Source organism: Tiliqua scincoides, chromosome 7 (assembly GCF_035046505.1).
Source record: "Tiliqua scincoides isolate rTilSci1 chromosome 7, rTilSci1.hap2, whole genome shotgun sequence".
NCBI lineage: Eukaryota > Metazoa > Chordata > Lepidosauria > Squamata > Scincidae > Tiliqua > Tiliqua scincoides.
The window spans coordinates 48,205,344-48,232,502 of NC_089827.1; the positions used below are offsets into that span (position 1 = coordinate 48,205,344).

At 40.9% G+C, this 27,159-nt stretch overlaps 1 protein-coding gene across 1 annotated transcript in view; it reads left to right on the forward strand.

Annotated features, from left to right (window-relative positions):
- The window catches only part of TRIM24 (tripartite motif containing 24), a 61,693-nt gene that overhangs the window by 12,727 nt on the left and 21,807 nt on the right, over nucleotides 1-27,159 (forward strand). Inside the window, exons 2-5 of the mRNA XM_066633255.1 lie at nucleotides 9,829-9,947; nucleotides 15,447-15,594; nucleotides 25,261-25,393; nucleotides 26,554-26,670. Of these exons, the coding sequence (XP_066489352.1) occupies nucleotides 9,829-9,947; nucleotides 15,447-15,594; nucleotides 25,261-25,393; nucleotides 26,554-26,670 (517 nt within the window). The remainder of the gene's footprint in view (nucleotides 1-9,828; nucleotides 9,948-15,446; nucleotides 15,595-25,260; nucleotides 25,394-26,553; nucleotides 26,671-27,159) is intronic.

Genomic DNA, 27,159 nt, shown 5'->3' on the forward strand with positions numbered 1-27,159 from the left:
CATCCTGTATTTGTGACTCTGACGTTTTTGAACCTGTGTTGAATTTCATCTGGTTGATATGGTGAAGGATCAAGCCTGTCAAAATAGTTTGAATTTTGATTTAGTTTTCCAAGGTGTAAGCTCTGTCCCTCCTCTTAAAAAAATCTTTGTGTAGATTTGATAAGCATCTACCCCAGTCATCTAGGACCCAAAGCACAGAACATCATGGCACCCTGCTTGATACCTGTCTCCAGGTTGTTGTGGAGCCATCTATTAGTATTCACTGGGAATGGTTGTCCAACCAGCTTTGAATAGTACAATCTAACCCACCTTTTAGCATTTTATCAACAAAAGTATTGTGGAAGACTTATCAAATACTATGAGATTTAGGAATATTGTGTTCATGGTGTACCTGTGCTTTATCAGACTACTCAGTGTGTCCATGATGGAGAAGAGCATAACTTACTTGTTGGCTCATGGAAAATCATTCCATTATTAGTCTCTAGTTCTTGGCACCTCTTGTTCTCTAGGTGTTCTCAAAGATTGCAGACGGTGGCTCCATGATGACATCTGCAAGCTCCTTTAATACCCTTAGGGCAGTGGTTTTCAAACTCTCCAGGAGAGTTTGAGCCACTGTAAGTTCTTGCAGGGGTGGGGGGGAGGCAGTGGGGGTGTTTGGAAGGCAGTGGTGTGATCCCCAGGATCGTGCTGCTCAGGGGGCTGCAGGAGCTTGGGAGCACTTACCCAAGCCTCCTGCAGTTTCCCCAGGGTGCAGGGAGCCCGGTGCGTACCTTTGTTAGAGCTCCCTGCAGTAGTGAATGTAAAAGCAGAGCGCTCGCACTCTTGAGCACGATCACTCCACTTTCACTGCTGCGGGGAGCCCTAACAAAGGTTTGCACCCGGCTCCCTGCACCCTGGGGAGGCTGCAGGAGGCTTGGGTAAGTGCTCCCAAGCCCCTGCAGCCCCCTGAGCCTCCTCCCTGCCTCCAGGCTACCCCCGCCCCTTAAAGGGGCAGAGGCCAGGGCTCACAGGCTGGAGCGCCATGACGCCCCAGTTTGAAAAGCCCTGCCTTTGGGTGTAGTTCATCTGGTCTTGGAAAATTGCCTTTAAAGTAACTAGATGTTCCCTTACTTTCTTCCTATTTATCTTGACCTAATGTTATGATACCTTTCCTTCTTTGTTGGTGCAACTTTTGCTTAGTTCGGCATCTTTATAGAAGAAAAGGTGGGCACTAAATAAAAATTGGACAGCCTTGCCCTGTCTCTTTGTATGTTGCCTCATCATCATTTTCTGCAACAGGCCTACCTCTTGTTTCAGATGTAGCTTTTAAAAAAATAACCCACCCGTTTTTGGTATCTTGATACCATCCTTGCAGGTGTGGGCTGTATGTATGGACAGTTCCTTCCACTACTTTTGCATGTTTTCCTTGCCTCTCAACTTTTCCACTGCTCTTTGTGTAGCTACACTGGTTTCCTTGGGTTTCCTTGGGTATTTCCCAACTTTTGTTCTCATAGCAACTGTTTGCATTTTGTGCCTTCAGTACTGTGGACCCTCAGTATCTGTGGGGATCTATTCCAGGACACCCTGTGGAAACAGAATTCAGCACATAATGAAATCTGCGGGGGATGCGGGCAAACTGGAAGTGCCTTCCTCTAGTGTCTAGGAGGCCTGCCAAAGTATGGGAATATTCAAATCTGCAGATACTGAACCCATGGATAAGGAGGGCCCACTGTATCTCACTTTTAAAAATATCACCACCTTGGATTTTTTCTTCGTTTAGATGGTCTTCCTAAGGGATACAACATAATTTTCTTCTGAGCCCATTAAAATCAGATTTCTTAATACCCAGAATATATACCCTACTCTTAGCTTTCCTTTCCATCAGTTTTGCTCATTCCAAAATGATGTAACTTTTGGTCAAAGTGTCTGCCATTTTCACTTCCTCAGCTAATTCTTCCCTACTGATAAGGATTAAGTCCGGATAGTCAACCCCCCTTTTTCCTTCTGCAAGATAGTTGTAAGTATTTTATTGAAGTGTGCCTCTTCCTTTGTCAATTTTTAAAAATATTTTCAATGGCCCAGGAGAATGGCATGGCCCCACAAACAAAAACCTATTGAGAAGTCCAGCACACTCACCAGGAAGTTGGTCTTACCTGTGAGGGAGATATTCTAGCTTCATTTATTGATTTGATTCTATGTGTCATTCAGGCAAGCATCTCCAAGAATCTTGCTTTACTATGTAATTTTACTAGATAGTTTAAAACATATTGGCACAATAAAGGTAATAAAATTTAGGGCGCAATCCTAACTCCTTATGTCAGTGCTTTCCAGCACTGCCATAGAGGCGCCAATGGAACATGTGCTGCATCCTGCAGTTGGGTGTCACTCACGGAAGCCTCCTCAAAGTAAGGGAATGTTTATTCTCTTACCTCAGAGGTACATTGCCCGTATGTCAGTGGAAAGCCCTGGAAAGCACTGACATAAGGGGTTAGGATTGCGCCCTTAGTAATATAGAAATAAAACTTAGAAGATATGCAGGCTTAAACAGGTTTATATTTTTGTTACAAAGAAAATAATGGATTTGTTGCTCTATTACAGGGGTACCCAAATCCAGGCCTGGGGGCCACTTGCGGCCCTCGGAGGCTCCCAATCAGGCCCTCGGGGAGCCCCAGTCTCCAATGAGCCTCTGGCCCTCCAGAGACTTTCTGGAGCCCGCACTGGCCCAATGCCACTGATCTCAGTATGAGGACAACTGTTCGACCTCTCATCTGAGCTGTGGGATGAGGGCTTCCTCTACTTCTTGCTGTTTCATGTCTATGATGCAACAGTGGAAAGGCTGGCTTTGCTTTGTGCAAGGCTTTATATAAGCCTTGAGCTATTCCAAGACCTTCATTCATTCCTATAAGTTCCCTCTCTAATATATTCATTTATGTAAATTTATTCAAATTTTAAATTTTAAATTAATTCTTTCCTGGCCCCTGACACAGTGTCAGAGAGATGATGTGGCCCTCCTGCCAAAATGTTTGGTCACCCCTGCTCTATTACATTCCTATATCCAGCATCAACACTACTGTTAAATGCCTGGCTATTCAGATTGAGTGTATCTTGTTTCTCTAACTAGCGATTGCCCCTTTCTCAAAATGTCCTCTTGGACAAAAACAGCCTCCACTTCCCCAGTGGTACTGTTTGAAGGGAATATAACCTGTTAATGCTTTGTAAGGTATATGAAAACTCAAAATTATCTTTTAAATCTTTACCCTTGAATTTCTTTGTTAAGCAAATAGCACTGTACATGACAAATATCTTGATTGTTTACAATTTGCATTTTTGAAAGTCATAGCTTCTGTGCTTTTTATCTGTTCTCAAATGTAGGTGTGCATATAGTGTGTCATGTTGGCAACCTTCAGTCTCGAAAGACTATGGTATTGCACTCTGAAAGGTGGTTCTGGAATAGCGTCTAGTGTGGCTGAAAAGGCTGATTCGGGAGTGACAGTCCCTTCTACACCGGGAGCAAGTGCAGTCTGTCCCTGGTCTGTCTCCCTGGCTATGGGCCTTCCTTCTTTGCCTCAGTCTGTTGGCCAAGTGTGTACAGGTCTCATTATTCCCTGCTGAGAACTCATGTGGATGACAAAAAATTCATTTAAAAAGCAAAGTCCCTTCCCTCTGGTGATTTAAAAACAACCTTGCTGACCTTTGTGATGTTAATACAGAGTAATTAAGCAGACAATCCTTCAATCAGTCTCTCTCCAGGCACTTAGAAAGGCAATCTGAGTGAGCCCCTCCCTTCACCTAGAGCAAAGAGTATCTTTCTTTCACATGTTCAGGGGGAAGGAAGGGGTTTCTTTGAGTGAGTGCTTGTTGAGAGAGAATGATTGATGGATTGTCAACTGGCTGCCCTCTCTCACATTAATGAGGCTATGGTTAAAGGATTGTTTTCCTTTAATTTAAAGGGCCCTTCAAATTGTCTTGTGGATAATTAGGTTATAACTGTAATCACTTGCGTGACTGTCTCTACAAAAGTAAAAAGCAGTTTTTTAAACTGTGATTTTAAAGGGATGCATGTTTCCCCTTCTCCAGGGATCAGCTCATTCCTTATTTGCATTGTCCATTGGTGTTGAGTCAAATTTGTGTGTAAAAAATCCATATATAACAAGGTTGGACCTGTGTTTCTGTACTTAATGAATAACTAATATGTAAGCTTCTGCCTATTTAGAAGCTAAGGCTTCTAAATTTGGCTTTTGGAAAAAATTAAAGGAATGAATAGAATATTGTAAAGCTAGGCTGCAGAGTAGGACAGAAGGCAAAAAGGAGGCAGTGAGCAGAAGCAAGGAGATCATCTGAAGCAGACAAACCAGAGGAAACCATAGGAAACCAGAGGTGCTTGAAGGAGCTATGACAGTACAGGTTGAGACTAATTATTCCCGCAGGTTCCGTCCCAAGCATTCACTTGGATGGTAAAAAACAGGATGATACCAAATCCATTTAAAAAACAGTTTCTTTGCTCTGGTGATTTAAAAACAGCCTTGATGACCTTTGTGATGTAAGATAATTAAGAAGACAATCCATCAATCAGTTGTCCTTCAAGAGCTTACAAAGGCGCTTCACTCAGCCCCTCCCTTCACCAATGCAAAATGATCACCTTTCTTTCACTGCTTAGGGGGAAGGGAGGCGTCTGCTGGAGAGAGAAGGATTGATGGATTGTCATCCAGCTGCCCTCTCTCTCATTAAGGAGGCTGTTGTTAAAGGACTGTTCAGTTTTTTAAACTGATTTTAAAGGGGTGCATTTTTCCCCTTCTCAAGGGATCAGCACATTTCTTCTCATTTGCAGGGACTATTCCTGTTAAGTCAAATCCGTGTATAAAAAATCCATGTATAAATAGGCTGGACCTGTAGTCTCTAAACTACAGCCTGGGGGCCAAATCCAACCTGCAGCAATATTTTTTATTGTTCATTTTGTTTTGCTAACATTTGACATTTTTATTCATTATATATAATTTCTCAGTTAAGCACGGCATTGTTTCTTTGAAATTGTCACATTTCTTTTTTTGTTCTGACATATATGCTGATCACAAAAAAGATCCAAGTAAAACTTATTTATTCATTCATTTATAAAACTGATTTTTTTGGCCCACAAAAATGAGTAAAATGCAATGCAATGTGGCCCTCATACTGATAAGTTTGGAGACCCCAGGCTATTAAATACTGCCAGAAGGCCCAAAGAAGGGCGTTCTAGGAATCAAATACCTTATTGCAGTGGTTCTCACACATTTCACACTGGGATCCACTTTTTAGAATGCAAATTTGTCAGGACCTAAAAATAAAATATTGAAATGAATGGGGACTGTTGCAGTACGTAGCCGACACCCCAGCTCCAGAGACTCAAGGTCAAGCAGATACTCCAGGTAAATAACGAGGCACAGACACGGCAGTGCTCCACCACCAGATGTCCTCTACTTGAAGATATATACAATATTTACAGTGCAAAGGCAGCTCAGCAATCTAACAGCAAAGGTAGCACTTTTCTCAATTCACAGATCACCAACTCCACCAACATAGCTTCTGCAGACACTCCACATAACATCTCCCACACAGCAGCTTGCACACACTGCAATATATATTGGCACTGGCCAATGAAAGGCGGGCTAGGATCTGGTGACTGCATGACTCATTGTCTGGTGACATGGTATTGCAGGGTATTGCATCATCCCTGCTGTGCCCTGTTGCATCAGCCAATCCCATGATGCACCTGGGCTACACTACATGTATGCAGGCCAAGACATCAGGGCCTAGCCTTGCTCTATCCAACCTGTAAATTGACTATAGGCCTGGGGCATATATCGTAACACCTGAAATTGGCTCGCGACCAACCTAGTGGGTCCCAACCCACATTTTGAGAAACACTGCCTTATTGGATCACTGTCCTATTGTGAAATAGATGTACGGTTTTTGCAGGGGATCCAGGCATCCTTTCCCCAGTTCCCCATCATGGAAAGTGCAGTATTTAGTCATTGGAGACAAAATACACTTATACCACCAACTGCTTCTTCCCTGTGGTTTGGCGAATGCCTGCTGGAATTATAGATGGGAAAAGTCTGGTTTACTGTAAATCAGGGGGCTCTAAACTTTTTGGCCAAAGGGCCGCATCAGATATCTGGCATAATGCCGAGGGCCAGAAAAAAAAATTAAATAAAAAACTAATTAATAAATAAATTAATTAATAAAAATACATTAGAAATGGAACTTAGATGAATGAATGGGCTCAAATGTCCAGGATTTCTCCAAGCACCAACACAGCCCAAGAAATAAAGCACACACTTAAAAGGACCCCCATTCCCCCACCCCACAAGCACAACTCTGGTTGTATTTGGCCAACTGGGTCAAACGTTCACTGTGGGCTGGATAGACTCTCGCTGCAGGCCACATCTGCGCCCCTGGGCTGGGGTTAGGAGACCCCTGCTGCAGACACTCAAATATAAATTGATCTCACAGGTATGTCGACGGCAGGTTTTGAGCCAAAATCATGGAATTCTGTATGACCCTCAGATGAGTGGCGGGGGGGTTGGTTGGTTGGTTGGTTTAAAACTTAGGGGGTGTGAAATTCTTTGAAAATGACTTGCCAGGAATGTTCTGGGGTAGCAGCAAAAAGGAAAAAAAAGGAACTATTTTACCTTCTTCTCCAAACAGGAAGGGAGATGAAGGTGCTTTTGGGAGTTGTAGGCTTTGTGAGGAGTACAGTGCTTCCCTTCCATATCAGGAGCCCTCATACAGATTACAATTCCTATGTGCCTTCACTGCTCTTTCTGTCTGGAGAAGAAGCTAAAATGGCTGCTTTTTTTTGGCTTGCTTTCTGTTGCTGCCTTAGAACAATTACTGGTAAGTAAAATTGATCCCTCTGCATCCTGCTTCTCAGCCCAGTCCCACCCCCACCTCACCAGGTAGCAACTCTCATAATCTATTCACTGTATTGACCTGTGTACAAGTAGACCCATGTTTTCAGGGTCTATTTTAAATTTTTTGACGTCTACACAGGAGGTCTATATACAGGAGTATATGCGTTGCAAGGCCAAACAGCCACTCAAATAAACAACTTGGTACACAGGGTGAAGGTTCACAGGCTTTATTAAATTGTATACAATTGGTCCACGGGACTCAGGTCTCAGAGGATGGACCCCATCTATACGGTGGTCTTCTGCTTTTATGCTTTTTATAGTCCTTTGTTTGAACATCCAGACTTCATTCGCTGAAGGTTTGACATCATAAATGGGGCACAATTTTTAATAGGGCACAGATAACATACTATTTACATACAAGATAAAATAGGTGGGCAACAAGTAAGCAAATCCATTGATTGGCTCTCATTTACATACAGGTGGGGTTTCATTCCAAAACTTTGCCAAAATTACACAATTTCCAAAACCAGTAGGGTTCACTATAACATCAATTTGTTCAACACTGACCTTTATTCATATTTATTAATCTAATTATGAACTTCTTTGAGAAAGTAAGTTTCATACCATCTTTATTAAAGAGAGCATACAAACACTTAAATATGAGTGTGAAGACCCTAATTTGGTAGTACTCTTTAACCCATGTATTGATTGTTATTCAAATAACAAATATATTTTCTATTCTTATTCCTTAAACTCCTTTTAATCAAATGGTTTTGCTGAACTACCTATCTGCATCTTCTCTTCTGGTTTTAGCATATTTTCTAAGGGTTCTTTACAAACCTGTGTGAACCAATCTTTTAAACTTCTTCTAACACTTTAACTATACTTCTATGACTTATTTTAAGAATTAAAATAAGGTTTTTGTGACTTTTCTACATTCTAATATTGTACTCTGCACTTGGCAATTTCTTTCTCTGTTAACTTTCAATACACATTCCATGAACCCACTACTTTGCAACATTTCTGCATTAGCTTTCTCTCTCCTATCTCTGCTCCCTTTTCTCCTTCTCTGCACCTGCTTATCAAACTCTTTTGGCATTCATACAAAAGGCTCCTTCTTGGGACGGTCGGTCTTGTTTATCTAACTAGTTACTTTCTTCATGCAAGTGTCAGCTCAAAACATCCTTGACTATTTTAAGATAAAGATGTCTACAGTATTCATCTAGACTTTTGAACAAGTATCTTCCCACACCTGGTATGAAAACCTATACATGCCTGTTACCCGTTCTTTGTTGCCTGACTCTCTCGTAATGCATCACTTCTGTGAGGCTAGCAACTCCCCTCTCCATACTATCTCTGTGAAGCCTACTTATAATGTTTAAAAATAACTTGCCTTGCTTGATTTTTAGCTGGAAATGCCCTCTAGAATCAAGCAGTTAAAATTTACTTATATTTTGTGTACTCTTATGCTACAGCAGTGTGGCTTTAAACTATTAAGCATCTGTTTCTAAAAATACTATAATATTAAACTACTTCTTAATTCTCTGTTTATACTTTTATTGGGCTATCTAGGTTTAGGGTTAAAGGCCACCTTGTCTCATATGCACCAAGCAGAGACTGTCCAAACTTCTTTAGCATTTCATAGGAGGATACAAACAAGCAGCGAGGAGGAACCTGTAAGCCTAGGTTGCAAAGCCCAGAGAAAATGGAGCATTAACACCCTCTGAAGCCTATAAATTAAACCAACACTCTTGATGGAAAGAATCTCAAAACTATTTATTTTTACAAGGCTACAAATTTACTAACTGTAAATAACAAGTTTACTGTTGTGAAGCAATGACACTAAAACTGAAACAGTTGCCAGAGATTACAATATGTGTTGGGTTAATGCAAAGTTTTGTAGCATTATATTTATCTGCTTCACCTTCATCAGGGTGGTCTAACTTCAGACAGCTAGGGAGGGTGGGTACATGGGCTAACTCAGCAGGGCTACCTCGGATCTCAAGTGCTCAAAATGTTATACTGTTGGAAGGATTTAATTGCATACATTACACAGTGAATTTTGCACCTGTTGACTAATCATTAGCAATTATGTCTGCCTCAGCTCTTTGTCTTGTATTATAATCATCTGTGTGTGTATAATTTTAAATGTGACATTTACTCCCTTAGAGGAGGTGTGGGAGACACACATTTGCTAGCCTTGGGGCCCTGAGCAAAAAGATGGCTGATCTCTACGCAGAAGCAGTGAGACAATCATCTTGCATATAAAGAAATTTGCAGTGTTTTTTGGAGGTCTATAAGCTAATCATTCAACTTGATTTATTTATTGGCTTTGAATATGTGTAGCATACAATGTCATTAGCCAAACTAATCTAATCACTGAATACTGGGAAATTTGGCCTTTTTTCTGGTTGCCCACCATTATGCATTCTTTGCTGTAGCTGTGCTAGCATTTTTTACCATTCACTTTTGTCATTCACTACTAACTTTCATACTTGTAAATATATCATTATTGAGGCTGAAAAGTTTGTGGTGCTGACCTTATTAATGCAATGCATTTAACTCTTGTATGTATTAGTTGAATGGTTGTAACACTGTTAATTAAGTCTGGAATTGATATGTTTATTGATAACCTATTTTTGTATTGTTCTGTATTGCTTTTCCAAATTAATTCATATGGGGGGAAAATAGGGTACAAATGCTGTCATGAAATGAGGTGTTCCATAACTGCAGAATCTTCTAGTACCTAACTGAAAATAGGGGTCTTGACTTGGGAATTGCTGTCTATAAAGCAAAATTTCATTTAGACTCGGCCTTGGAAGGATGTGTGACTGAGAATAGATGTATGAGAAGAATATATTGCTTGGTAATAGCAAATGAGTTTTCCTGCCAACCTTAGGGTGATGCATTACTATCTTTGAATTGTTCATTTATTCATCTCATTCTTTTTTCTCAACAGTTGGTGTTATTCGTTGCCCAATTTGTAGCCAGGAATGTGCTGAAAGACACATTATAGACAACATTTTTGTGAAGGATACTACTGAAGTTCCCAGTAGTACAGTGGAGAAGTCAAATCAGGTACGCTGGTCTCCTTGGGTGTGTTCTGGATTCCCTAAACTGTTAACTGTATATTGACCAACCTGTGCTGAAGGTAGAAGATGTTCAGTGGCTGTTATCTAGTAAGCAAAAGCATTATGGAAAGAGTTCTGTCGTACTCTGAAATTGCTAAACATTCAAGGGAAATGTAATTACAAAATGGGGTTGTGAAAATTGCAATATGGGAGTATGTATTGATTAGAACAGCGTTTCTTAGTGTTTCTCCTGCTATATCCTTTTGCATGGTCCACCTATTGGAAATACCACCAGAAGTAACTGGTAATGATATCATACAAACACTGGTAAGAGGCTCAGGGCCAACTAGAGGGCTTTCTTGAGTGCATGCTAGAGCCCTGTCTGCTCAGCCTCCTACTGCTTGTCACACTGCATTGCTGGTCTTGCTTCCAGGTGGTGGGGATCTGGGGGTCCCACACATACCACTGGAACCACCTCAAGTACCACCAGTAGTATGAGTACTCGTTAAGAAACACTAGATTAGAACATACTTATAAATGTTGACTGAATTGCTTTTACAGTTTCACTAAGTAAGGACTTCAGTGGCATATATTCCATATGAAAAACAAAAGGTGGGTTGCTCACTGGCCTGTAATTTGCCAGAAAAACCTGAAGTGCAAGAATAGTCATTCTGCCTCTCTGAACCCTAGATGTGGAAGAGTGCTTAAGTTTTGAGAGACAAACAAATATCAATCAATCAATCAATCAATCAGACAGCCTTCTGTTTTAGTTGTTAATGGCTAGGATAGGAGGAGAATAGACAGATTAATCTCCCTACTGCATCTGCTAAAACCAAGAGTTTTGTCCAAGGGACACTCCCTGACTTATGTAAGCTTTGCTTGTGTACTTTTGATTTTATGTGAGTTTGAGCTGCTCATTTGCAATTCCAGTGCACTGTCTGTAACTAGAAAATTCCTCCATTTCAGACATCAGGAACTATTGGGAGGGGCAAGAGGAGCCTCCTGTGCTTACTGTTCTATTAACAAAGATCAGCTCATTCCCAGTATGCGCCACATGTCCTCTATTATTTAAAGAGTCTGTGTGGAGGAAGATGTGAGATTTCTGCGTTCTGGAGCACAGTAGTCTCCTCGCTTCCTTCTGCACCCAGCTCTTTAAACAAAAGAGGAAATGTGGAGCATGCTGGGAGTGATCCCAGCTTTATTTACAGAGTGATGAACACAGGTGGCTCATCTTGCATAAAAACTGACTTATGAGGAGTGCCTGCATGTATATTTGACTCTATCGTTTAATGATTTAAAAGTTTCTGGAAGTGTTAGGAAAGAAATCTACTATGCAATTTTGAAAATGATGTTTAAAACATTTTATATAGCACTTCAAGTGTTCATAGTGTTTTGTACCATGGTGGCTCTATTGCAATAGGCTTTACGTAAGTTTTGCAATACAATAAGCATTAAAAAAGCAAAAAATCACCTATCCTAAACAGTGCCAGCACCGGATTGCTGGGCATCCTGGGACATGCCCAGAATGCAAGTGGCCGTACTCCTGATATGTAGGACTTGAGGGTTCAGGGGTCAACTTGCTGGGCCTTCTGCTGGACATGGATCTTCTACTGGTGCCCAACCTAGCCAACACATGACACCCACCCCAGTGCTAAACTAATGTAAAAGGTGAATAGAATTGTTCAGAACAATAAAGTTGAGAAGAATGAGAAGTAAGGATTTAGAAGTTATCTAAAGCTCTTTGAAGTGCCACTGCTTTGTACATTTGAAAGTCGGCAAGGTTGGACTCTTACAACAGTGGTTCTTAAATTGTGAGTCTGGGACCCATTAGTTGGTAGTGACACAATTTTTAGTGGTTTGTGAAACTGACAGGGCAGATTAGGCTATGTGTATCAAGGGTTTATAAAGCTACTACTTGGGGGAAGGGGAGTACTGCTGCCCAATCACCATTATAATCACACTCCTTGGCATTTATAAATCAGGCAGCAGTCTCTAGGGCCTCTAAAAAGTTTGAGAACCACTGCTCTAGAATAATTCTCTCTTTTGTGCAAAGTTTATTTATTTATTACAGATACAGGTAAGGAAAATGGGTTAAACTTAGGGCTGGGACTACATAGGTTATACATGAGGATATTGGCCATAGATTACAACATGTCTTAATCCAAAAAAGAAATCAACAACGACTGAAAAGAAAGTCATTGATACAAAAATTATCCTATTGTCATTATACTAATTAATGATTTAACTAAACAATCACTATTGTTTAACTAAAATTATTTATCTAGTCATAAAAAGGCTTCAAATTTTGCACATACAATATTCTTGCTGCTATACTGATATGTACAATAAAATGTTTCTTATATTGATCTTCAATTTCTGATATCACATTTAAGAGGAATATTTCCGGTTTGAATGGTACTGTTGTTGGCATCCTTCAGTCTCGAAAGACTATGGTGTCACGCTCTGAATGGTGGTTCTGGAACAGAGTGTCCTCTCCAGAGCGCGAAGCCTGGGTAAAATAGGTATGGAGGATAGGCTGTTACCCATGCAGCAAATCCCCCCTCTCCACGTCGCTGAAATGGTCCAATGGAAAGGCAGAGGCCAATATGGTTGGTTCCAGTGGCGTCGCAGGAGTTGCCAGAACGTGACTGTGTTCAGCCATGAACTGCCTCAGGGACTCCGGCTCTGGATTTTGCCTCGAGGTTGACTCCTGAAGCCTTTTCCATAACTGGATGTAGCCACAAGGCAGTGGAGGTTTGGGATCAGAGTTTTCCTTCTCTCAGATGAGCTGCCTTCCCAGGCTAACGAGTCCCATCTACCCGTGAATCTACTTGTGAATGGTACTACACAATTCAATATCTCTTGTAACAATATATATCATTTTCCAATATTTCTTTACTTTCCACATATCCACCACATATAATAAAGAACCCTCATTATCTGGAAACAAAAAAGGTTTCTCTGATATCACCTCTTTACAACTTTGGCTGGCAAGGTGAATTTGAATCTGTGACCCTTCCAGTTGCTAAATTTCTACTTGTGAGCAACTTAGAAGCGGGCTAAGTTGCTGGTTCTAAGCAACTTGGAGTAACTGTGTAAGCAAACTGGTGTGTTTTAACTCTTATTTCCTATCTCTCTTTTAATATATACCTTCATACATGACTGTTTGGAGATATTAGTTGTAAAACTTTATGCCTAATAAAGGTTTGTTGTATGTATAATAAAGAATTCCCTCAATCTCTTTGCATATCTAACAATTATTTGATGACCCAGGGTACATTTTTGCTACTTCCTCTGGAATTAAATATCATCTATAAAACAATTTATATAAATTCTCTTTAGAACATACCGCTTTAATTATCTTAATACCACTTTAATTATCTTAATATTTGTGTTCCAACTTTGTTTTCATTTACATCTGCTTTGATTTGACATAATTAATGGAATACTCCTAACTTCTGAGGAGAATTCAATCCATTAATATCTACAAAAAAATTTCCACTTGTTATTCAGCCATTGTCACTTCCTGTCTTAGTATTTTCTTTGTTCTCTGTCTTGTTGATATTTTCCTTCTTGCTCCTCCCACTGCTCCTTCCACTCCTCCTTCTTCCTCTTAACTCTCTATTTCTTGATCCCTCTCTTTCCTTCTTCCGTTTTCTCCATTTTATTCTTTTTGAATTTAATCAAACAATTCTTCTTCTTGAAAGGACGCACACTCTTTCTCTGAGAGTTCCCTCTTTTTTCTTCCTGAAAATTCTGAGTTCTAATAACAAATGCTGCTTTTTCCATCTCATGTCTCATTACAAAAATCCCAATTCTTTAGTTTCATCTGACATTTGATCCATTCTTTTTTCCATCCTCTCCATACTTGTCTGTTTGTCAGGGAGGAGTTTATTTGCCTCATTTGTTCAGATAGTTTTCCAACCTCTTGCTTCAGTTCATTTCTGAATTCTCACAACATATCCATTAATGAGATCTGGCTTTCGCTAACATCCTTTAAATTTTTTGATGTCATTCTTATCAGTATCAAATCAAGCCGATATAACCCTGGCTATAAAAAAGAAAAACAAAATGGTCCAACAATTAAAGAATCAACCAAGTCTCATTATCTTGCTTCACCTTCTTGTAAGGCTAATTCCCAAATTTTATATCTAAAAGGAATAAGTCAATAATCCACTTCAAGTCAATATCAGTGTCCAAACATTCCCACAGTTAAAGAATCATCCAGTTCTTATTATCTTGCATCCCTTCTTGTCAAAGAAAATCTTTAAGTTTTTATATCCAAGAGAGATGGGTCAGTAATCCAATTCAAGTTAATAACACTGTCAAATTAAGTTAGTATACCTTTAATTGTTCAGGCCTGAGTCAAGCCTTTTGCTGCAAAAACTAATGTTCCATCCTTTAAAGATTAATGGTTAATTTCCCTTCCATGCATACCATTCCAACAGGGTGATCCTTTATCTTCCCTCATTTACTTTTCTTCCAATCATCCTTGTTACAAAAAAGAGAAAAAACTGCTCCAGCAGGGGCTTCTTTAAATCCACATTCGCTCTTTTTCCCCTCTGGGTGGCTGCAAGCCAATGTAAATAATCTTAAAAGTTGTCTTTCCCTCCTTCCAACCTCTTGATTGCAGTTCTTTTTATAGCCTCTTAATGAACTGATTACTCACAGTTAAAGGCTTTGTTTACTTTCATGTTTTATCTAGGCCGTGGGGTGGGGGTGGGGCGTCCTCAACTTTCCGAATCGTCTCCGAAGATGGCGTCCGGGATACAATGTGATTCAGCACAGAGCAATCGGGGAAATCTAGAATACTTCTTTGGACAAAAAATTGAAACTCCTTACTATAGCCCCTTCTCCCCATCTAATTTGGGAGGACGGTGCAATGTAGGGCTATCTTCTGCTGCTCTCAAGAAGCAGGTGGTCTTGAGCACATGCTTGGTGAGCAGGATAGTGAAATGTAGTGGAACCTCCATCTCCTGAAACTTAGCTGGATTCACTATGTATACATTTTGTATTTCCCCCCCCCCCCGTTTTTCTTGATTATACTCCAAGTCATTAACCATTTTGAGTATGGTTTTTTTAATGCATAAATTTAAGAAAAAACAGTCCACAGTTGCTAACAATTTCATTCAGTTAATTTTCTTGCTTCCTAGGCTAAGAAATAGAGCTATAGAAGGTAAAACTGTAGTTGGGGAGTTCCTTCAAGGATTTTTAAATCAAAAGCCATGGATACTGTGTGAGCCTATGTAGTAGGTACCATGCATGTTGCAAAGTGTTTGATTTGCTTCTCACTTATTTAATGCTCTGTATTGGCACAGAGAGCGTCAGTTTCAAAGAGAAGCTTGCAACATAAGCATGTGTGGATGAAAAATGTGACCGTTTGTCATGTACACTTCCGTTGTTCCTCACCACCACCAACTTCCATTTCCTCCTGCCACAATCCTGTTAAAAACCTGTGAAACTACTGATTTATTTCCATAGATATCTCTTTTCCTCTTCTTGCCAGGTTTGTACAAGCTGTGAAGATAATGCAGAAGCCAATGGGTTTTGTGTAGAGTGTGTGGAATGGTTATGCAAGACTTGTATCCGAGCTCATCAGAGAGTGAAATTCACAAAGGATCATACAGTCAGACAGAAAGAGGAAGTATCTCCAGGTAATTGTTCCTCAATTTCTTTGTTCCAATTAGTTAGCAGATTCTTGTCACATGATTAATGTGTTTTGGGCCTGCCAAGCACTTTTGCTTGAGGATCTAAGGATATATTTCAGATTGCTGAGCTATTAGGCCAAACACTGCTTTGAGCCTTGAGAGGCAGAAAGTTCCTTTTTGTTTCCTGTATCTCTGCTTTTTAGCTGCTTCTAAATGGAAGGCTGCATGCAAGCCGTATTTCCATCCAAGTACAGAATGTAGAATTAAGCACAGAATTCAGCTTCTTGAGAAATTTTAGTTTTTGGGGTGAGGTGGGGCTAGAAAAAGATCATCTAACCTCATGCTTGTGAAGCTTGTGAAAACATGTGTAATGTTTGATTGAAACACAAGAGGCTTCTGAATAAGATTTCCAGTTGTCAGGGAATGGTGTTTTGAATGGCTCGCATAGCAGTTTGCTCATTATCAAGACAACCAGAAGCAGAATCAACCATGCAATTCTTCATAATTTGCATTGTGAATACACATTCAGAAACTGACTTTTCGTGACTGTTTCTTCTAGTACAAAGTAATACAATACTGTTTGTCTTATTGTTTGGCTAGAATGTTTATGTACCACTTATTAACAAAAAAGTTCATAAGTGTGTACAGGTGTGATCTTGGCATCCAGGAATCGTGCATCTACAGATTTAATTCCCCGCGGGCACTGGGGTCACAATTTAAATGCCTTTAAAATGAAAGAAATCATGCCAAAACTGCATTTCTTACTCTTGCATGGTCAAGTGTGCTGTCTGCAAGTCTCTCAGGGCTAAAAATAGCTCAAAAGACGCACTTTCAGGACTCCTAGCATCGGTATATTCTGCGTTTACCCACTAGAGGTGCTGAACATAATGGATTGGAATTCTTCCATTGCATTGCATTATGTTCAGCACCTTTAGTGGCTGAATGTGGGATATACCCAGTATATTCAAGGTCCCCCAGCATCAGAACATAGGAATAGAACCCCTATGGAAACAGGTTGGATGGTATGTAGCAAAGGAATGTGAAAATGGTTCCCAAATGGGCCCACTATCTAAAAAGGGAGACTGTAAGGACAGCAGAGAGAGGGGAGGAAAGTGAACTCGTGTTTGGGGCTAATTTTAAACCCTTTTGTCAGCAGTTTGTCTTCCTTCCCTGGCATCACTCATTCCACCTGGATACTATCAGTCTGCCAATCTCGGAGCTACCTCTCCCTTTGTCCTTGGCACAGCCTTCAACTTGACAAGCCATAGTGTAACGCTTAATCATCCCATGTCTCTGGCTGTTCTAACTCTGCTGATTGTCATGACACACTTGATTATTTATGGTACAGTTGATGATCCTGGGATCCTTAAAAGTCTCTTTCTTGCTTGAGCCTAAGGCCAATTCCTAGTACGAATTCTTGCTCGCATTTGAAAAGCTTTGATTATCTTCTGCGAAAGCATATCCCCAGCCATGTTGTTTTGTGTTCATGTTCTCTCTCACTCATGCACAACCCCTTATATCTTTGAAAACTGCAGTAAGTCCTTGCAGGGGAAGGGAGGGATGCAGCAGGGGCAGGGGGAAAGCAGCGACGTGATCCCCGGAATCATGTCACTCAGGGGGGCTGCAGGGACTGGGATATACTCACCAGTCCCTGCAACAGTCTTCCTGGGGTGCGGGGAGCCCTGCACAAGGGTCTGCTGGGCTCCCCAGGCTTCTAAAAGTGAAAGTGGAGCAATCTTGCTCCACTTCCGGTTTTGCGTAAGTGAAGCATGATCATTCCACTTTCACTTTGGAAGACATGGAGAGCCCTGCAGATGCTCGCGCAGGGCTCCCTGCACTCCAGGAAGGCTACTGCAGGGACTGGTGAGTATATCCCAGTCCCTGCAGCACTCCTGAGCGACGCAATCCTGAGGATTGCGTTGCTGCCTTCCCCCCTGCCTCCGCCCCTTAATGAGGCAGAGGCCAGGGTCCTCAGGCTGGGGCATCGTTATACCCCAGTTTGAATACCACTACCTTATATTTATCTACTATTTGTTCAAAAATGAAATGTCAAAAAATGACTTGGGACAGTGAGTGATTTAAAGGTACTTATTCTAGACCAGTCAACATTTCAAAAGCTTTAGAAAATGAGTTACTGTTATTGCAACAGTATACATGTCTACTCAGAAGTCATATTGAGTTCAGTGGAACTTACTCCTGGGTAAGTGTGTATGGGACTGCTGCCTTGGTGTGTTAAGAGCTAACAGCGATACCGAATATAGTAAAATATGTGTGGATGTTGCCATCAAATATTTTTAAGCTCATTTTCCAAAGTTAAAAGCCATGTGGGTAATTCTACTTTCACGAAAAGAGTTACAGCTAAGAAAACAATGAACTGATTGCCATCTTATGCGCCACATTAAAGGCAAGGATCACAACACATGGCATTGGAATGCCATCTTTTTGCTATAAGGACTTTTTATACACCTAGAAACTATGGCAAAAAAATTACTTCAGACTGCAGTATAATTTTAAATATGCTACATGGCTAGTCCATAAATATTGCATATTTGTGAGCCAGCTCTTTTCCTACAGCTGGATTCATGGCATGTCTGTTGGAAGAGCGATAGCACGTGAGCAGAACCATCCAGTATATAATTAGAAAGGATATAAATGTTGGCATTCGCCAGCCATGGGTTAACTTGATAAAAGGCTTGTGGAGTGTTCTCTCCTAGTTTTACTTGACCTCTCTATAGCTGCTTTTCCCTACCTTGTTGGCCTGTATAATAATGGCAGTAAAGTTCTGTGTTCCTTTCCTTGTCACAGTAAAGTTTTTAATAAAATAGCTTTGTGTGTGGGACTGATTGTTAGCATTGCTGAGGGAATCCGTACCCACATCAAATTGATGCTCATAGAATTTTGACCCAAAATACTAGAGACAGCTGTACTCCTTAGGCAGGTATTAGGAGCATGGCACATGCTATAATGTATGCAGGTACTGATTTACCATTCCAGAACCATGACATTATAGTTTTGTGAATTTTCACACTCTGCGGGATGCCACAAACACCAGTACGAGCTTGTGCCAAAATTGATTCAGTAATGAGTTCTAGACTGACCAGGATATTTAACCTTATAATGCCAAAGCATGCTATCTTCTTTGATGTTGGGCTGAATTTGAAAGACAGCGCAGGCAAAGGAAAGTAGTATTCCAGTAACAGGAAAATAGTTCTGATATGTTTATCAGGGAATTACCATAAGTTCATGAGTAATGTATGGCAAAGGTACAAAGATAATGTGCTGGCGTATTGTGTGCTTCACTAATATAATTCCAAGAAAAGTACTTTCTATTCTGAGGTTTAGAATAAACTAGGAACAAGATATTTCTCCTTTTAATTTATTCAGATGCCGAAAAGGAAAACGTAATTGCAAAAGCTATAGCGAAATCATGTCAAGAAGACCTGTCTTCAACTGAGTCTGATAGTATTGATGAAGAACATGCTAGCTTCAGCATTCACGAAAGCTACATATCCCAAAAAAGTTCAGGTTGCCCTCAGGATCTGGCAGGATCCTCTGGATATCCTTACACATGCAAACATACATACAGTATGGCCTTGACAAGGAACATGTTCAGGTTGTTTGATAATCTGTTTCTGCATTTGTTAATTATGGATATGAATGCCTTAAATCAGGGGTGCTCAAACTTTCAACTTTAGGGATGCTGGACCTTTAACAAGTGTATAGAAGAGAGAATTGCAGCAGGTGTAGCTTGTCATCTGTGGGATGACAAGTTGCACCTGCTGCAATTCTCTTCTATACACTTGTTAAAGGTCCAGCATCCCTAAAGTTGAAAGTTTGAGCACCCCTGCCTTAAATGAATTGTGAGAGGAGAATAATGATATGACCCAGAAGATATGCAGCATTTTTCAGGGCATTGTATATCAGTATCTAGTTTTTGTATTGTTTGAAAAGAGTTAGTACACCAAGTAACATCTTGGATGTGATCTTGTTCTACATCCGTTAACACAATTCGAGACCCTTGTAGGGTTATTCCATGTAATCGCGCCATTGGTATTAATAAAGTAGAAAGAATTGACACATTGTAGAAAATGGAATGATCTACTTGTTGCTTTATTTAAAAAATGTCTTTGAATCAACACTAGTCGGAAAGAATACATTACATTGCTGCACCCAGATATTGTTTGGCAAGGAGGCCCACTTTCTCTTAATGCACACTGAGATAAAGGCAACAAGAGGGTGTTAAGATCAAGAGCATTCTAGCAGTTCACCTACCTAAGGCCCAAATCATCACAACCACATATCAGCATTAGTGTAGATGAGGAAGCCATGAAGAAATGAAACATGCAACTTACATGACCTTGGTAATCTCATGAATCCAAGATGAGTATTCATAAGTTCCACCTTGGCAAGCATTTAATGAAGCAACCTGGGCCGCTTCGTAACCTACAAATTCATCAGGTATGTTACTCATTCTTCAAGTACCAGCAGATGTGATAACTACAGTTAACCATCATTTTATGAACATTTCACAACATCAAGGACAGAAATTCACCATCATTATAGCCGATTATAGCCAGTATTCAGCAAGATGCAAAGCTGTATGGACTAATACAAAGTTGAAGAAAGTCATCTTTGTTCTTGGAGGACTTTGTGTTTGATTTATCTCAAAGAAATTATCCAGTGTATGGAAAACATTGACTTAGGTGAGCTGTAAACAGAGTCCAGTGTGTATGCCTCCGACAGTACCCAACACGTGATGAAAGGCTTCAGTGGCCCACAGGGAAGTAATGGCTGACCAATCATCATGAACTCTTACGTGGCAGTATAGAAAAACTGCCTTAAAATGTAGCGAATGCTTTGTGTTGTAGAGGTCAAGACAAAGGAGATGACTTTGCAATATGGTAGAAAGCCCGATACGGGTTTAAAGTGGAGGGAAAAGGTTTAGAGATATCATAAAGCGCTACTCAACATGATGTGAACGACTTGAATGAGAATGGAAGAGATCTTGATGGATTTTATATGGGCTGTAAGGGGTGGTAACTAGATACTGCACCTGGAAGTGTTCCCAACTTGCTACCGTGGCTCACAGTTTAGTCAAACAAACATGTCTGCCTAACTGATATGAAAGGATGACAATCTGAAGTTCGTTGTGAGTTTATGTTGTGGTGAAACCAAGTAAAAAAAAAATCAGATTTATGCAGTCCAAGTGGATGAACAAGTTCCTCAAGACACATATTGACACCATGCAAAATGACTAAACAGGGAACAAGTTCTATTTGATGTAATCTTGAGTAATTTCGAATTTCACAGAATGTGAAAAGTCTATTGGACCTAAAAGATTCTTCCTGTGAAGCTGCATTCAAATGATCTAGTTGTCTCCTGTCATGGCAGACACAAACAAAATTTACTGACAGCTGTTTGGGGGTACTGACAAAATTTACTGACAGCTGTTTCAGTAAGTTGCCAAACCTGACAAAGGAATGAAATACTGGTCTCCTTGACAACAAAAGATATGGCACCAGGTGGTGTGACCAAGGATTTGCTGAGGGATGATGAACAAGGAATACAAATTGCAGCCCATAATTTGAATTGATTATTTAGTACAGCTGTCCCATTTAATGATTCCCTGAAGAAAAATTGAAAACCTTTTGCATCTGTCAGAGAAGGTACCAAAAGAAGTCAACTTGGCTAGGGGGGAGTAGCAGCTAGTGGCTAGCACATATGCACCCCTTTCTTTCCATTTTTACAGGGCCAGCAGCTGAATGAAGAAGAAACTACTAGTTCTGTCTGCTGCCATTGATGCAGACAGAGGGGGACCATGCTGGGGGAGCCCCTCCCAGGAGATACAGAATCCTGGATGTTCTTGTTTAAAATCAATCTTAAGATCTTATTTAGCATCTGAGAGCAATTAGGTGTGACAACCCACTGCATTACCTATGACCACGGACTTGGCAGACAGAGCTAAAAGATAACTACTTTATTAAAAATCTGGAAGGCAAGGAATTAAGCAAAATGGGTGGGGGAGAGTGGGAGAATGGGTAGGAAAAAAGTACAAGCAGACTTATAGAAAATGCTGAACTTGTCTGGACGGACACAAAGAAACTTGGCCAAACTAGGTACAGTAATGCCCAGCAAATGGAGCTAGGAGGCTATCCAAAAGCACACAGAACCATCAGTATCTAGTAAAATGGTGACATTTGCAGCCTGGCTTGAAGTGAAAGAGCAAACAAAACAAAATTAATTCCCTGACACATAGCTAGGATTACAGTCCCTATCATTTCTTAGGTTTTCTCAGGAATTCTGGTCCTGTACTTACTGCGGTTGTGTCTTCTGCGATATCATGGCAAACTTTCAGAAACATACCAAGTATCCCTGTTGCTGGTACAAGTAACCTGGATCTGATGTCATAAAGTTACATGATTGGAGAAGTGGAACTCACCTGGCCACTCCATCCCCCCCACCCCCCCATCTAGACAGAAAGATTTGGCTGCCCAACTGATGGTTGTCAATCTCAGTAGGAAGCTTGTCTTACTCCAGACAGGCAAAAGGGTCCAAATTCACAGAAGCATGTGGTGTTTCAAACAAAGGAAAAAGACTGCTGCAATAGGATGCCCCAGGTTTTAGATTGCTGAGCCATCACAGAGCTTCTGGGGGGACAGGGTTAGAAGTGTACACAAATGAGGACAAACACGTTTTTAAAAAGGGCTTCATCATAGCTTCCTTGTACACATCAGATGTTACCACATAGCAGAAAATGATGGAAAGACTGATGGCATGCTCATACAGAGGCTACTTAACTCTTCAGGTGCTGACCACAAAACACAGATGCCCGAGAGATCTACCATTGTTGCTTACAAAGGTGGGAGGATACCATACCAAAGGCAGACCATATCCACATTCTTACTACTGTGTTTCCCCAAAAATAAGACACTGTCTTATATTTTTTTTGGCTCAAAAAAAACCACTAGGTCTTATTTTTGAGGTATATCTTATTTTTTTTTAATGTACAACAATCCACAGTCATTCATGTACAAAAATATACCTTACAAAAATATCCCCTCAGCACCCAGGAGGATGCCTGCCTGCCTACTCAGAAGTCAGTCTCTTTTTAGTTAATGGAACTTACTCCCTGGAAGGTGTGGAGAGGGTGTCCCCTATGCGCCCAGGAGGATCCCTGCCTGCCTATCTACTCAGAAGTCAGTCCCTTTATAGTTAATGGGACTTACTCCCTGGAAAGTGTGGAGAGCCTCAGAGCCCGGTAGGCAGGGTTGCCTCGCTTGCTGCTTCCCACCTCATCTCCTCTGCGTCCTCTGCCCAAGGCAGCACAGCAGGTGCTTTCTAGGTGGTGTGCGCGGGAGTGCAGCGTTTGTTGTCCACCCAACCCCCCAGCTGAGGACCCCTTCCACCCCTCTTGTCCTGGCCCTGATCACAACTAGGTTTTTTTTTTGGGGGGGGGGGGGAGGTAAGTCTTATATTTCAGCAATTCTCAAAAAACACACTAGGTCTTATTTTTGGGGAAACACGGTACTTGGAGTAAACAATTCCACATAAGGTTCCATATTCTGATCTGAAAAATATGTGTACATCATTGAACATGCACTAACTAAAAATACAGGGAAGCCTCATGAGTGTCAGACATTTGGTATGTATGCTGATGTGTTCTCCCAGTCTGTGACATAGCACTTTAGGAAACATGCAACCAGAGTGGATGTCATCTTTGATTGGTACATTGGACTCTGATCCAGGAAAATGGGTCTGAAGAAGTCAATGCAACAATTCATTGGATGGCTAGATTTGCATCTATCACACGAATGGAATCTGTTCATTGATGAAAACAAAGCTGAGCTAGACCACTTTATCTCCAATGTCCTTATGACAAGCAGGAAGGAGCTGCAACAGCAATATGAGTTGGTGGGTGGTGGTGGTGGCTTATCAAACCCAATGAAAGACTATCAACTACAAACTTCAAACCACAAAGAGGCTGTTGTCACTTCTACAGAGACAGGCTTTGTGCATCTGCTGTTGCACTTCCTGACTATAAAAGCAACTGAAGTACAGATGGTTTTTGGAAAAACCAGAAAACAAAGGTGCTGCTCATCAAATGCCTTTGCCAAAACTAGAAACAAACAACTTGCTAAACTTTCTGGCTATGATATAGTCTTGTTCTTCACTGTACTGGAAGGAAAGAGGAAGCTCTTCCCTGTTTCCAGATTTTGAAAAAAGTAGTCTAGCAGCAGTTTAGCAGTTATAAGAACACAAAATAAAATACGAGGGTCGCCCAGAAAGTAATGCACCACATTTTTTTTCTCAGCCTACAGTAATGGTACGAATGCGAAACTTTAGATATACATTATTTGAATTTTCAGGAGTGTGCACACAAATTTTTGGTTTCTTCAGACAGATAGCGTAGCTGCAGCAGTGTTTCAAAATGGTGTCTGTAAGTGATGTATGCTACAAGCAGCATGTAGTCATTGAATTTCTCACTGCGGAGAAAGAAACTGTTGGGAACATTCACAAACGTTTGTGTACAGTTTATGGAGAATCTGCAGTCGACAGAAGTATGGTTAGTCGCTGGGCACAGAGGGTGAGACCATTAGAAGGTAGTTCGGCAGAGCTCCAAGATTTGCAGCGTTCGGGGCGGCCATCCACGGCTGTCACACCTGACAAGACGCAGCTTGCTGATATGCTCATTCGCGAGGACCGACACATAATGACTAGGCAGTTGGCGCTGAAGCTGTCAATCAGCAAAGGAAGTGTGGATGCAATCATCCATGCTCTTGATTACTCAAAAGTGTGTGCACGATGGGTTCCACGCTGTCTTACGGTGGACCACAAATCTCTCAGAAAAAACATTTCTTCTGAGTTGCTGAAACGTTTTGAAGATGAGGGGGAAGCGTTCTTGTCCAGGATTGTGACAGGTGATGAAACCTGGGTTCACCATTTTGAGCCCGAAACAAAACGACAGTCGATGGAATGGCGTCATCCTCAATCTCCATAGAAGAAAAAATTCAAAGCAACTGCTTCCGCCGGTAAGGTCATGATCACTGTGTTTTGGGACTGTGAGGGCGTCATACTCATTGATGTGATGCCAAGAGGCAGCAACATTAATTCTGAAGCTTACGTGAAGACATTAACCAAACTCAAGAAGCGCTTCCAGCGACTTCGGCGCCATAACAACCCAGGTGAATGTTTGATTCAACATGATAACGCTCGGCCTCACACAAGTTTGAGGACTTCGGAACACATCACTAAACAGGGTTGGACTGTGTTACCCCATCCACCCTACAGCCCTGACCTAGCTCCCTCAGACTTCCACTTGTTTGGGCCATTAAAGGATGCCATTCGCGGAAGACATTTTGAGGATGACGAAGAGGTGATTCGCACAGTGCAGAAATGGCTTCGTGACCAGAACAAGGAGTGGTACCGACAGGGCATACATGCCCTTGTGTCTCGCAGGAGGAAGGCCATAGAACTGGACGGAGATTACGTGGAAAAATAGGGAGTGTAGAAGAAACATCATTCTTTCTTGTGTGTAAGTTTCATTGTGTTTAATAAGTAATGGTGCATTACTTTCTGGGCGACCCTCGTAGAATAGAAAGCAAATGTGTAAGCATAGCAATTAATTTCAGTTCTAATCCCAATTGGTAAAAGTTGGTTTTTCTTCTTTCTTAGAGGCTGTTGGTGTAACTAGTCAGCGACCTGTGTTCTGCCCTTATCACAAAAAAGAGCAGCTGAAACTCTATTGTGAGACTTGTGACAAGTTGACATGTCGGGATTGCCAGTTGCTGGAACACAAAGAACACAGGTACTGGAACACAAAGAACACAGGTACACAGGTACTTTATGTACGCAGGTACATAAGATGCATACATTTAACTAATAAGCAGTTAGACTTTTCATGCAAAACCTCCAATAACTAAATGGATATTAAGCTAGTCATTTTTCTCAAACACATTTGTGGAACAGTGAAGAAATCCAGATTTTACAACTTCAGGTTGTGAACCAACTGTGACAGGCTTGTAGAACCCTCAGCCTTATTCATGTCTTCATGATCCCTTTGGCTGGATCCCAAAGGATCTCCTCTATGGAGAACTCGTGCAAGGAAAGCGCCCTACAGGTAGACCACAGCTGCGATACAAGGACATCTGCAAGAGGGATCTGAAGGCCTTAGGAGTGGACCTCAACAAGTGGGAAACCCTGGCCTCTGAGCGGCCCACTTGGAGGCAGGCTGTGCAGCATGGCCTTTCCCAGTTTGAAGAGATACTTGGCCAGCAGTCTGAGGCAAAGAGGCAAAGAAGGAAGGCCCATAGCCAGGGAGACAGACCAGGGACAGACTGCACTTGCTCCCAGTGTGGAAGGGATTGTCACTCCCGAATTGGCCTTTTCAGCCACACTAGACGCTGTTCCAGAACCACCATTCAGAGTGCAATACCATAGTCTTTCGAGACTGAAGGTTGCCTACTACAATTCATGTCTTCAGCGATACCATTTGATTCTAGGGTGTGTATTTCCCCATATAAAACCCTGAAAAGTTTTACTCAACCATAAGTTTGGTTACTTTGGTTACCATCTTGATCCGGAGACCTTTATGTAGAAAATAAGAGTGGAATAAATTTCACTTGTTCCTTATACAAATTAGACAGATCCATGTACAATTGAAATAGTCTGTTTCTTTATGATAACATTATTTTAAATCTACTGGGCATGATTGCCTGCCAGTCAGTAAGCAAGACTGCAAATTTTTTATGCAGAGATGGGATGTTGATTTCGGAACAAACACCAAAATCTCACCCTTTTCACACCATGGCCTAGCAAAATCTTTTCAGCTGTGAAACTGACCAGCTTTGGCAACATAGAAATACACAAAGGAAGACTGCTTCAGAAAGGCTTTTTAGTAAAGCAAGGTGTAGGATACTTCTACTAAGCTTGTCCCCCCCCCCCCCATTCCTCTCTGTTTTACTGCAGGTACCAGTTTATTGACGAAGCCTTTCAGAATCAAAAGGTGATAATTGACACACTTGTTACGAAGCTGATGGAGAAAAGCAAATATATAAAATACACAGGAGAGCAGATTCAAAATAGGTACATGTCTTGTTTCACAGTAGTAAAACAATGTCTTTATAACAGATTAAGTTTAATCACTATATTTTTCCCATGTTTAGGGTGTCAGATATAGTAAGGAAGAGAACTGGTCTGGTTTGACTTTGTATTCAGTTGCCTTTTTGCTTTCTCTTGTCAGCAAAACAGGTTAAAATGTTTACCTGTATTTCATAGTGAAATTAAAAATGAGGAGCAATGCTTTAGATAAGATGGCGTCAACAGATATGGTTAATAATGAGTTTCCTGGAATAATAATCTTGTTTTGAGGCTTATGGTGCTGGAATAGCTAAAGGTGAAAGAAGTAAATTCTAGATATGATTGAGGAACATCACAGATGAAATGGAAATATTACTTTAGGTCATGAGTTGTTAATAAACAGAAAGAATGATCTATTGTCAAAAATGTTGTAGAGGCATCTTTTTCAAATTATATTTTTAGTCATGAGAAAACTAGTATTGAAAGACTGTGAGC